This window comes from Gavialis gangeticus, unplaced genomic scaffold, assembly GCF_001723915.1.
Source record: "Gavialis gangeticus isolate Ggan-Ray unplaced genomic scaffold, GavGan_comp1, whole genome shotgun sequence".
In the NCBI taxonomy this organism is placed as follows: Eukaryota; Metazoa; Chordata; order Crocodylia; family Gavialidae; genus Gavialis; species Gavialis gangeticus.
Window position 1 is genome coordinate 62,074,122 of NW_017729022.1, and position 12,384 is coordinate 62,086,505.

A 12,384-nucleotide genomic window follows, 5' to 3' on the forward strand; every position below is an offset into this window, starting at 1 on the left:
ATCCTGAGCTGGTTCTGAACAGGTCCCTTTAAAGAAGCACTGGCGCACAGAGCTCACAGCTTCCCGGCCTCCCACTACACCCAGCAGGCTTGTAGAGGGTTCCCTGAACATCCTTAAAACCTAAGTAAAGAGCACAACTTCCGGATTCTACCATGCTCCCACCACTATGGACACTTGTACACACACACGTACATACACACACATGCACACACACTCGCTCCTCCACCTGATACTGGTGACAAACCAACCCACAAATACCTGTACCTGTGCATATTAACATTAACACTCATGCACATGCTAGTCCACACATTCACCAGCACATGACCTCCCTAGTGAAGTCCCTGCAGCTCATTCCAACCTGGATGAGAGGCAGGGACAACACACTCGATTTTCTGCCGGCTGAGCAAATGCAGGCAGTGTGGTGGCAAAGGAAGAGTTCCACCTTATGCCTCACTTCCCCTATATGTCAGCTCTGAGCATGGCAGCACATTAGACAGAGAACTGATCCCAGGAGAGATGTACTTGTATTAGGTTAGTGGGAGGAGGTTGCATTCTGGGAGGAGGGGGGACACTTTGGAGGAGAGGTGGCTACCCTCACCCAAAAACCATTGGATTGCAGAGGTAAACAAAGAGACAATAGATGCATACAAAGATGCTTCTGCACACTCACCCATGCACAAACTCAGAGCAGCACACACGAAACACTCAGACACACCTCTGCTGGCACCTGCCTGTTCACTGACAAGTCCAGGCTCCTCTGTGTGTGTACCCCTGATCCATAGGGAGAGGTGAGGGCAGCTGTGCATTCTCTCTTCTTCTAATCCCTTCCCTCTAGGAGGATCTGCTGCTTAGATGAGATGACTCTCCTCTCTCTCAGCAGTCAAAGTGGAGGGAATGTGCCAGTTTTTTGTTTTGTTTTGTTTTGTTTAAGCCTGCTCCCAGGGCAGGTTCCCACTTCCTCTCCTTCCCTCATGAACTTGACTGGGAATAACCCCCCCACCCCCCAGCTCCACTCCAGAGGCAGAGACTAGAAAGAAATGGTACACCCCAGCTGAAACCAAAACCAGGAAAAAAAACCCAAAAGAGGAAATACCCTACTCTTTCCCTTTGCTGTGTTGTTCATTTCCCATGCAAGCCCCACACCCCTCACCCAGCCACCTCTGCCCTCCGGTAGGGATTCTCCAGGAGGTAGCGGAACCGCTCATAGTGTTTTAGCAGGTACTTTGGGGCGTACATCTGTTCCTTAGGGTCAGCGGGGGGGTACTCCTGGGTGGTGCCATCAAACCACCCCCCAGTCCGGATCAGTTCCCGGATATAGTTGAGGTCCCGCTTGTCCTCATAATCACCCCAGCGGGGGAAGTCCCCATTCTGGGCTGACACCAGTTTGAAGTAGATGCCCTCTGGTGTGAAACACCAGGAACAGTGCCAGCCAGCAAAATGGAGAGGGCTGCCCAGTGACCACTGCACCAGGATGTGTCCCGTGCTGTTCTCATACTGCCGGAAGCCAGGCATGGTATAGTACTCCCGGCGGCGCAGGCGGATCCCATCGGTAGCATAGACGGCCTGCAGCATCCCCACTGTGCATCCAGAGACCACCTCCAAGGTGCCTGGCTGCTTCCAGAAGAAGCCATAGAGGGACTTGCGCATGTGGAAGGCAAAGGGTTCTGTCCAGCCATCATAGAGCTTGAGAAAGAGCACGCCATCGCGGGCTGGGATCTCGTCCGCATCATCAATGATGAAGACGTCATCTGGGCGCAGGTTTCGGAGGCGGGAGATGCCATCCCGGGTCAGGAAGGTGCGCAGGTAGTCATCGGCGATCCAGCCATCCTGGCGCCCGCCGAGGGGGAAGTGGTCCAGGAAGACGTACAGCACCTTGTGGCGGATGTAGTCGAAGGAGCCATTGAGCAGCATCTCACGGAACTTGAGTGGGCGTGGCTCGCCATATGCTGTGAAGTTAGACTCGCAGACCACAAAGGTGTCTACCACATCGCCCAATTCATGGAAGCGGACGTCCAGGAGGTCAAACTCGTGGTTGACATTGATGGCATTGATGACCCGCCGGGGTGTCTCCCGCGGTGCAAGCCTATCCTTGGTGGGCAGGTTTGAGTACTGGACCACAGTGGGCACCCCACAGCTTGGACCATGCCAGCCAGGCAAGCACACGCATTCCACCCACTTGCGCCGCTTCGTCCCACCGGCGCTCAGCGGCTTACGGGCTGGCCGCCCCGATGCAGCACTGTCTGATCTCTCCTCTGGCCGGACCACTGGTGGCTTCTCCAACATCTTGGTGCCTGGTTTGAAGCAGACACCACCGGCTTTGGTACGGACAAAATACTCTGATGTGTCTTCTGGCAGAACAAACTCAACTCTGTGTAGCTCCTCACTGGCTCTGCTGGGAGACAGGGGCTGGAGCAAGGGTGAGTGGGAGTAAAGTGGTGTGCGGAGGAACTCGGGTCCCCCCGGCTCAGGACTGACCTGCGGTGTGACTGGTGCATTGTTCCAGAAGAAGCTGGAGACAAGGTTGGGACTAAGTGAAGCCAGCTCCCGGGGGAAGGTGACATAAGAGAGAGCCTTGAGGAAGTGCAGGAAGGAAATGAGGCAGAGACCAGCCATGCAGAGAGTCAAAAAGAGCTTGTGGCGTCTCATCTTCATCCTAAGGAAAAGCCAGAGTGAGAAAACATGTTAAACTTCTACTTGGCTACAAATTTACCTGGGCTTTTCGGGTAAAAAGAGGTGGTGGCAGTGGTGGGGTAGAAAGATCCCAGGGGAAAACAAGAGAGAGAGGTTCAAACTCATCCAGCCTGAATCTTTCCCTCAAATCTTGAGAAAGCTAAATCCAAAACCAATCCCTCCCTCTCCCAGGTTGTGCTCAACAGGCTGAATGCCTTTGGCGACTCCACCAAGTCTGACCTCTCCAAGCCTAAGCGCTTCTCAGCACCCCACGGGTGTCAGGGCAGGGGAGGAAAACACGCAGCTCTGGCCCAGAGGCCTCCACACCCAGCAGGCTGGATACGAGCAGCAGACTGAAGGGAGGAGAGGACAAAACGCAGAGAGATTGCTCCTATGGTGTCACATCCTAAGGCCAAGGAGATGCTAGAAAAGCAAGACAGAGGGAGGGATTTGGAGTAGAACAAGGTTGGGCAATTATTTCGGCTGAAGAGCTGCTTAATGAGATTTAATGAGTGGCTGAGGGCCGCAAGGGCAGTCCCGCCCCTTGCCAGGTATCCCGCCCCCTGGCCGCCATCTTGGGACCAGAAGTCCTGCTCTGAACCCCTGACCTTTGCCACCAGAAGTCCCTCCCCTTGCCTCCAGGAGTACTCCTTTCCGTGGGGGTGGGGGTGCCTTCTTGGAACTAGGAAAACCCCCCCCAAGTCATATGCTAAAAATCAAACATCTACTATAACATATTTTATTTAAAAAAATATATATTTTTGTTCTGATTTACATGCGTTTGCGTAGAGTATATAGAGGTGATTACGTAGTACCTCAAAATAAAGTCATACTCTTGTATATTGTGTGTGGGAGAGTTAGTGAGGGTGGGTGGATGCGTGGTTTGTGAAGGAGTGTGGCTGTGTGTGGGGGACGGTGTTTGCCCACAACCCCCGCTGCTGGCAGCAGTGACAGCAGCACCAAGCGGCAGGCTCACGGGACACTCATGGCCTGCACCGGTGGTGCCACACAGCTCTGGCTACTTCTGGGAGCCGCACGTGGTGGCAAGGAGTGGAGCAGGCCGGCTGGCCTCCATCACGCAGAGCTCCCTGCACCTCACATGCAGCTCCCAGGACTCAGCCAGAGCCGTGTGCCCGGAAGGGGTAGTCCTGTGAGATGGAGCCAGAGGCCTGGCCCTGCTCCCTGCTGCCACATGCAGATCCTAGGACTCTGGTGGAAAGCAGGGAGTGGGGCCAAGCTAGCCTGGCTCCATTTCCTGGGGCTCCCTGCCACTTCTGACGGAGTGCCAGGAGCTGCACGTGGCGGCAGGGAGCGGCAAGGCTGCCAGTTCCACTGCATGGTGGGGGAGGTGGCACACAAGTCCCGGGAGCTGCACGTGAACCGTGGGGAGCCCTGCGCGATGGAACCAGGCCGACCCGGGCTCCTGCCACCTCGCTGGGTGCAGGCCCTGGACTCTGTGCTCCCACCTAGTTTCAGCTTCTCCCCACCCTCCCAATGCTTCCCTACCTGCTGCATGGAGTGCACGAGGAGGAACTGATCAGTTCCCCTGCAAGCGGCAGCAGCGGCCCTGCCCAGAAGCTGTGTTTTGTCCAAGGCCCTACCTCGCACAAGGGTGAAAGTGCAGCGTGCTATCCTGATGGGAGTGGGTGGGGCTCGTGCAAGTGCAGCAGGGGCAGGCACAGGCTGGGCGGGATACAATGAATTGGTGGGCACCCGCCCATGGGCTGGATGAAATCACCTGGCGGCCTGGATCTGGCCCACAAGCCGTATTTTACCTGCCCCTGGGATAGAAGGCTGATGTGGAAGAAAGGACATGACTGGAGGGAGGTATATAGCAGAGGCAGTCCTAAACAGCTCTGGTGATTAGCCATTGGGAGACTGAACTACTGTTCTGCCCCTTTGTCTTCTGACTTTTATGCGCCAGGGCTCAGCAGCAAGGTTTTCTCTAAGTTGCGCAGCCACACACAACTAAAACTGTGGCCGCGCACAGCCTTTTCAGGGCCGCGCACCAGGAGAGGCTGGGGCAGGAGCCTAGAGCAGACACTGCCAGCTCTGGGGAAATGCTCCGCTCCCTCACATCAGGGCCAGGAACTGGAGTACTTCTCTGGAGCCGGCGGAGCCCGCGCCAGCCTCCACCCCTGCCTTGCCTCACCTCAGGGAGGAGCCGCTGCCTGCCCCAGTGAGGCTCCGCGGCACTGCTCCGCTCCCCTGCATGGCCTCGGGGAGTGAGGAGGTACATGGCATCAGAGCCTGATGTGGGGGAGTGGAGCACTTCCCCGGAGCCGGCGGAGCCCGTGCCAGGCTCCAGCTCCAGCCCCTGGCCTCTGGCCCCTGTCCCCGACCCCAGCCACCGGCTCCAGCCCCTGGCCCCCAGCTCCAGCCTCTAGGCACTGGCCCCCGGCTCTAGCCCCTGGCTCCTGGCTCCATCCTCCAGCCCCAACCCCCTTCGGTAAGCGTCCCACATCGGACCAAGGCAGCGCGCTCATGGACCACTGCTCCTTAGAGGGAACATTGCTTATCAGGCTGCAGCTGGATACGGCAGCTTTAGAACAAACATTCCCAGTTAGAGCCATTATGCCAAGGAGATGGGTCCAAGGGAAAGACCAGCCAAAAACAGAATCAGAATCAGAAGTGCTCTCCCCTTCATTAGTGATACATTGTCCATTCCATTTACCCAAATTCCAGTTGCCCCATCAAAGAGGGAGAGGAAAGTCACTGCAGGGTGGAAAAGTAAAACAACCAAAGTCTAAGCAGAATACGAGCTCCCACCCTGCCCAACCCTCCAGAAAGGAAAAGATGTTTATCAGGTGTGGATGGTGTATCAGCAGGTCTGGGGCAGCATAAGGGACAAGCACAGACCACATCCCTCTCTACAGCAGGTGACTTTTCATGAAGGCATGATGAACACCAAAGCTGGGGAGAGGGGAAAGATAGGACAAAGATCCCCTTCACCTTTGAAACTTTGCTCCCTGGGGAGACCAAGCAAAACCACCTATGAAAGCTTCAGCCTCATATAAAACACACCAAGTCACCTGCTTACAGTAGTCGGTCATCCTGATCAGGTTTCCCTGCTTCAACATTTACACTGGCTTTGAACAGAGACTCCAGTTCCAAATCTTGTAAGGGGCGAAAGGTTGATGCACAGCAGACAGCACTTATCCCTCTGCTACTACCCAGAACAGCTCTAGGGAAACAAAGCCAAGGGTGGAAGGTGGTGCTGTTATAGAAAGCAGCACTGGTGGTGGACTATGGAATGGATTTCCACAAGAGATAAATTATGACTTATGGACCATGCCCTATTCAAGATTAAATCCAAAACCATTTGTGATCCATCTTTCCTATAGCAGCTCTTGACCAACATGGGCGAGGAGCAGGAAGGGGATGGAGAAGGAGAAATAATCCATCTTTTGGGTTATGCTTGAAGGATGTGAAGGGAAAGGTGTTAATTTCTTAACTTACACAAGGCGTAGATGCTCTGAGGACAGGAGTCACAAATGTACCTAAGCATACAGAAAATCAAACAGAGAGAAGAAGGAAGAGCAGGAACTGTCATAATTTCCAATTGTCTGCATTAGCTTCTGCATCAGAGTCATATCACAAATGCATGTGGATTCTCTGCAGTCTCTTGGAGCATGCAGCCATCTCAACAGTTTTCTGAGGATAACTTCCAAGCTCTGGATCCAAGCAAACTGTATGGTGTTTCCAAGGCCGCTCTCTCTAAAGCCTCATTCCCAACTCTACATCAGCAGTCTTCACCACTGAACCTGCTGCACTCCTGGAATAGTCGCACCTCCCACACAAATTGTGACTGGCACTAGGTTTGCCCGCTGACTCAGAACTCACAAGGCAGCTCTGAACTTTTATCCAGCTGTCCTGCACCTGATAGGCTCAGCCACTGGGTAGATTTCTTTTGGGCAGCTGACGTGGGCAGACGCCCCTAAGTCACTGGGAAAAACAAGGATTAAGCAAAGACTAAAACTTAGCTGTGCTGCTCTTCTACCACAATTCACAAAGCAGAAGGGAGCAGCCTGAAGCAGTCAAGAGTTCCAAAGACTGTGAGGAAAGGGAGGGTCTAGTCCAAGATATTAATGTGTGACTGAAGGCAGCTGAAAACCTCATAACTGGGAATTCCAGAGACCTTTGAGACAGAAGTGTTTACAGTTGGCACCAGCACAATTACGAACATAGCAAGCTCTGATGGGGGAGGGAGAATCTGCAGGACTAGGAACACTTTAGAGCAGTTGTTTGCAACCTTTTTCTCATCTGAAGACCCCTCTAGAAACTTCAAAGGAAGGTGCGGACCCCTCTGAATGGTAAGTGTGGGTAGTCACATGCTTTTGATTGATCATATCTTTTGCAGACCCCTTGGACATAGTCTGCAGATGCCCAGGGGTCTGCAGACCACAGGCTGAACACCACTGCTTTAGAGGAATACCCAGGTATGTCAGAAATGTAAAGCAGCATTCATTCAATGACACTATGTTGATTCTCACCAGCTGAGAACCTGGTACCGATGCCTCCATTAGAACTACTTCTGCAAAACTGTTGACTCTTACCAGCAAGTGGCTTGCAATATGTGATTTGTTTCTTAAAGCTTCTGATGTTTGGCAAAATATCAGCTTTTATTAAAAAAGAAAAAGGAAGTTTTCAGCCCTCAGGTCTGGGGAGAAATGCTGGACAGCAGGAACCCTGAAGGCTCAAACACCACAAAGACAAACCCCATAAATGATTATTTTCTGAAGTAGGATTAGAAGGTTGTTGCCAGGATAGTCCAGGGAGTATATTAATACAGTTGGTTCAATAAAATGTTTTCACTAAAAAATCTTTGGCTCTCCTGGGCTTTTTTTTTTAAGATCTTGTGACACTGAGCAGCCCACCTTGTGATATTTGACAGTGTGGGGTTGGCAACTCTGTTCTTGGCTTAGGCTGGTGAGAGAGGAGAATCTGGCCAACGGCATTTCAGGCTCTGTGTTTAATTACACGGGGACTGAAAAATTCACCTCTTCTGGCCGTGAGACTGTCTACTGCTACTAAACATCCCATTTAAGCTGCCTGTAAAGCTCAGCTATTCCCCAAAGCCACAGATCCTCTTGGTCAGAAGACCCTCCCACAGCTGATGGAATGAACACTGCAGCTCTGCCCCCCTCCCACTAAACAAATCAATGCTCCCCTCCTCCTCCCTCCACTCCCACTTAAATCACATTGCACCAGCAAGTAAATACTGGGAATCCCCACCTTTCCTGCCAGAAAATCCATCTGTACTTGCCTGCCACGCACAGCTCTTTGGATGGAGGAGGATGAAACCACATCCTTCCTCCCTCCTAGAAATGGAAGGGCAGGATAAGGACCACGGCAACCCAGAAGCATCCTGAATACCAGCATTGTGCCTGCCACTGCAGCTGACCATGGCAGGCTGCAGGAAGCAACACCCATTCTCTGTTGGAGCGGTGGTGGGGTGGCAGCTGACCCTATCCCCACACAGAGCCCTGTCAGGGAGTTTGGGTTCTCCTGGGCCTTTGGCCCCAGACGGCAACATCCCCTCACAGCCAGCCTTACCTGCATCCTGCTCCCCTCTCTCCCTGCAAAGGGCCAGGGCTGTCCGTTAGGAAAACAGCTCCACATCAATAACATTTGGAAAGCTATTGTTGGGGCGGGGGGAAGAGCTGTTTTGTTTTTTTAAGACATAATGGAGAAGTTGATGGGACCTGACCAAGAAACCTCCTTACTGGTCTGTTTGCATGGGGATTTGTAATCACATCTTGATAGGATGATGGGTCCCCCACAGCTCTGCCACTGCATACAGGCTATAGTAGAGCAGCATGGACAACCCTTCCCTTTCCCTTTCCCCAGGGGAACCCTAGCTCAGTGATTCTCAACTAGGGTGCTGTGTAATGTTAGCACTGCTAGGTGTGCAAATGCGATTCCCAAGATAAACCCAGAATTTTCACATAGGCATCCACAGTGCTTTTATAAACAGTCTGTCCTGTTATAACCTCATGAGTTATTTGCAATGGAAGAATTGTCCTATTATTTTTCTGTAGTCAAAATAAGGCGAAAACTAAGAGCCAGCATTTTCTGACTGGCCTCAAGTCTAAAAAAGGTTGAGAGCCACCACCCTGGCTGCTTTGCAGGTTAATCTGTTTCTGGCTGGGATTGTAGGAGCTGCCTGCACTAGCTGGAGTCTGGGTTTACTGTGCCAGAAAGTCCCTTTGCAATAGTTTGGTTCCCATGAGATGGCCAATGGGGCATGGGAGAGGGCTATTCAGAGCCTTTCCTCTGTAAGTTGCCAGTGCAACTCTGGATCTAGGTTTGGGAAAAAAGATTGATCAGGGAAGTTAAGCAGCCTCTCGTTTCTAAAGCGCCTGTACTGGTCCAATCCCTGATCAGCAGTGGCCAACGACAAGGAGAAACAAACAGGCAGATTAGGGAGTAGTTTTCCATAATTAGGTGTCCTTGTGCTTCCTCTGAGGCATTGCCTCCCAGGCACTATCCAAGGCAAGACCCAGACTCAAAGGAGCGGCAAGTCCAGTTGCTGCTGGGTGGTCTGCGAGATGCTGGTTTCAGTTCAGTTGCTCATGGATTAGTACACAGCTGGCCTCCTGCTGGTAGGTCCAGTACTGAACAGGTCAAAGAGGCAGACCTCTCTCCTAACCCCAAATAGCTCTGTACGTCACAAAAAAATTCCCAGGGAAATTCCTAACCCTTAACATTAACAGATTGCTTCACATTTTTGCATCTGATAGAACATTATTGACATATTTGGATCCACAGCTATAGACTGTAAAGAATGTCTTCCTCATTGCCTTTGTATAACAGACTACCTGCAAGGCCTTGCAAGAGCACAACAGCTCCCTGCAGCTCTGCAAAGCTCAGCCAAAAGCATTTCAATTTTCACCTGCAACACCCTGCTATGCCAGTCCAATCTCCCAGGTCACTCTGTCAGCACACAGACTATCTGCAGCTCTGCTATCACGGCATTAACCTGCAGTACTCTGTTGTTCCAGTCCTGGCATTTACCCGAGACAGAATTTGCAGCAATCACTTGCCTTTTGTCAGGTAGCTGGAGCAAAACTCCTTTCCTGCAACATCGTAAAAGAGGCAAACTAAGGAGAAAGGGTGTGGGGCAGGGGGAAGCCCCATTCTGAAAGCACCTCCTCCCTTGAAACACCTCCATTTTCACACAGCAGATATTTCTCTGTCAGAGAGCAGAGAGGACCTCTCAGACTTTGTATGGTCTAAAACTCAATAACCAATTAGGTGTGTTCACACCATTCCCTCATATCGATGCTATGGGCATAGAGGTGCCCTCACATTACAGCTGACTGGACACTAAGGTGTAGCAGGTGAAGAAGGCCCCTTCTCTCCTCCCCTTTTCTGTTCAAAGTCCATTTTGCAGTGTAGAAATTTGAAAAGGAGGCACCTCATCGACAGAGGAGAGAGTTCAGGTTGCAGCAGACTCCATCTGTTCCCTCATAAAACAGCATATCAGTTAGCAAGAATGCAGAAAACACAGAGTAGGCAAGGCTGCCTTTTCCACTGGCAACTTGGAATAGAGGCAGGAGGGCTGGGGCGCAGTGTAGACAACCCAGAAGTTTACTTGAAATGTAGTGGATGAAACCAGGTAGAAAGGTTAGATTCGCTCTGCAAGCCGAAGGAGAGAGGAAAGGAAGGAGGAGAGCAGAGAAATGGCTAAGAGTAACATTTTTGGGGGATTCTCCAGTTGCCTCAGTGACTCACAGTCCTGTCCTTCCATTCGCAGAGGGGTTTCTATAAGAAGTCTCACTGAAACTTCCTTGAATGAGACGCCACAAGTTACAGCCTGGACTTACACCCTCCTGTGTGGTAAGAAAAAACTAGCCGTCAAGAGCAACGTGCATCCAACATATGCGCAAGCACCTGCAGCACTTTATTGTGCCCTGGTAAATATAAATGGACCAGCTGGATTTATACCTTCCTGGATTTGCATCCTGGATTTCAAGGAACCAGAGAGAAAAATATGCAGGGCAAAAGGCTGACAAATCACTAGCACTGGTGTTCTGCTCAGGAGGCTATGGGCACAAGAGCACTGAATGTACAATCCAGTGTACAACACCCCTCATTTGGGACACTGACATCTCTAGTACACTTTCCCTTCACCTGAACATTAAGAAATAATACAGAAGCACAAAACTTAGGCTAAGGCTCAGTGACTTCACTCAGAATTGATTCCACAGGGCAGAAACCCAGTTGCAGAGGTTTTATTGCCTGCTTCCTCCTTGGAGGCTAAACCCAGAGCCCAAGTAGGCAAGTAGAACAGATTCTTCTCTTTTCACATACTGCATCCAGCAACTGCTTATCTCAAAGAGATGAGCTGATATGAGCACATCATCTTCATGGCACAGCTCTTCCACTAGCTCCCAGTCTCTTTCTGTTTCTAGTCTTGGCCTTGATCTTTAAGGCCCATTGGTGGAGTCCAGACTGAGCCACATCTCCCATCATGACTTAGCCTTACTACTCGGGAATGATGCAACCCTTAACAGCTACAACAAGAACACCTTGGATAATGTTGCTTTGGTAGAGCTACGAGTTAGAATCATAGAAAATGAGGGTTGGCAGGGACCTCAGGATGTCTTCTAGTCCAACCCCCTTCTCACAGCAGGACCAGCCCTAACAAGATCATCCCAGCCAAGGCTTTGTCTATCCGGGTCTTAAAAACCTCTAAGGATGGAGAGTCCACCACCTCTCTGGGTAACCTGTTCCAGTGTTTTACTGCCCTCCTAGTGAGAAAATTGTTCCCAATATCTAACCTAAACCTTCCTTGCTGCAACTTGAGACAGTTGCTCCTTGTTCTGTCATCTGCCACTACTGAGAACAGTCTAGCTCCATCCTCTTTTGAACCCCTTCAAATATTTGAAGGCTGCTATTAAATCCTCTCTCAGTCTTCCCTTCTCCAGACTAAATAAGCTCAGTCCCCTCAGCCTCTCCTCACAACTCACGTGCCCCAGTCCCCTAACCATTTTCGCTGCCCTCCACTGGACTCTCTCCAATTTGTCTACATCCTTTTTGTAGTGTGTGTGGGGGGGAAACTGAACACAGTACTCCAGATGTGGCCTCAGCAGAGCTAAATAGAGGGGAATAATTACTTCCCTTACCTGCTGGCAACACTCCTACTAATGCAGCCCAGTATGCTGTTAGCCTTCCTGGCAATAAGGGCACACTGTTGGCTCATATTCAGCTTATTGTCTACTGTAATCCCCAGGTCTTTCTTCTGCTGCCCAGTCAGTCAGCCCTCAACCTGCATAGGATTGTTCTGTCCTAAATGCAGGACTTTGCACTTGCTTTTGTTGAACCCCATGAGATTTCCTTTGGCCCGATCCTCCAATTTGTCTAGGTCACACTGAATCCTAGCCCTACCCTCCAGCATATCTACTACAACCCCCAGCTTGGTGTCATCTGCAAACTTGCTGAGGGTGCACTCTGTGCCATCTTCCAGGTTGTTGATGAAAATATTGAACAAAACAAGCCCCAGGACTGACTCCTGGGCTGCATCTGGCCCACAGGCTGAGTTGCAAAAGCTTTGGCTCCAGAGTAATCTTGCAGGGGCCATCTGGTGCATGACCAGCTTCAGTTTGTTATTCTAATCTCCACATCCCTCTCTCATCAGGGGGTTGTTTCTTAGTTCTCTTCTTTTTAAGTGCATCCCATTCTAATTTCCTCTTTACCTTCGCTCCCATC

At 51.2% G+C, this 12,384-nt stretch overlaps 1 protein-coding gene across 3 annotated transcripts in view; it reads right to left on the reverse strand.

The window, feature by feature from the left end:
• Positions 1 to 985: 985 nt before the first annotated feature.
• The window catches only part of MGAT3 (mannosyl (beta-1,4-)-glycoprotein beta-1,4-N-acetylglucosaminyltransferase), a 25,922-nt gene continuing 14,523 nt past the window's right edge, over positions 986 to 12,384 (reverse strand). For 2 of the 3 annotated variants that reach the window (XM_019515164.1, XM_019515165.1), the window contains exon 2: positions 986 to 2,653. In XM_019515164.1, the coding sequence (XP_019370709.1) occupies positions 1,147 to 2,652 (1,506 nt within the window). In that variant the 5' untranslated portion in view covers position 2,653 and the 3' untranslated portion in view covers positions 986 to 1,146. Of the gene's footprint in view, positions 2,654 to 6,129; positions 6,963 to 12,384 lie in introns of those variants that run through there. The other variant, XM_019515166.1, reaches the window with a different exon arrangement.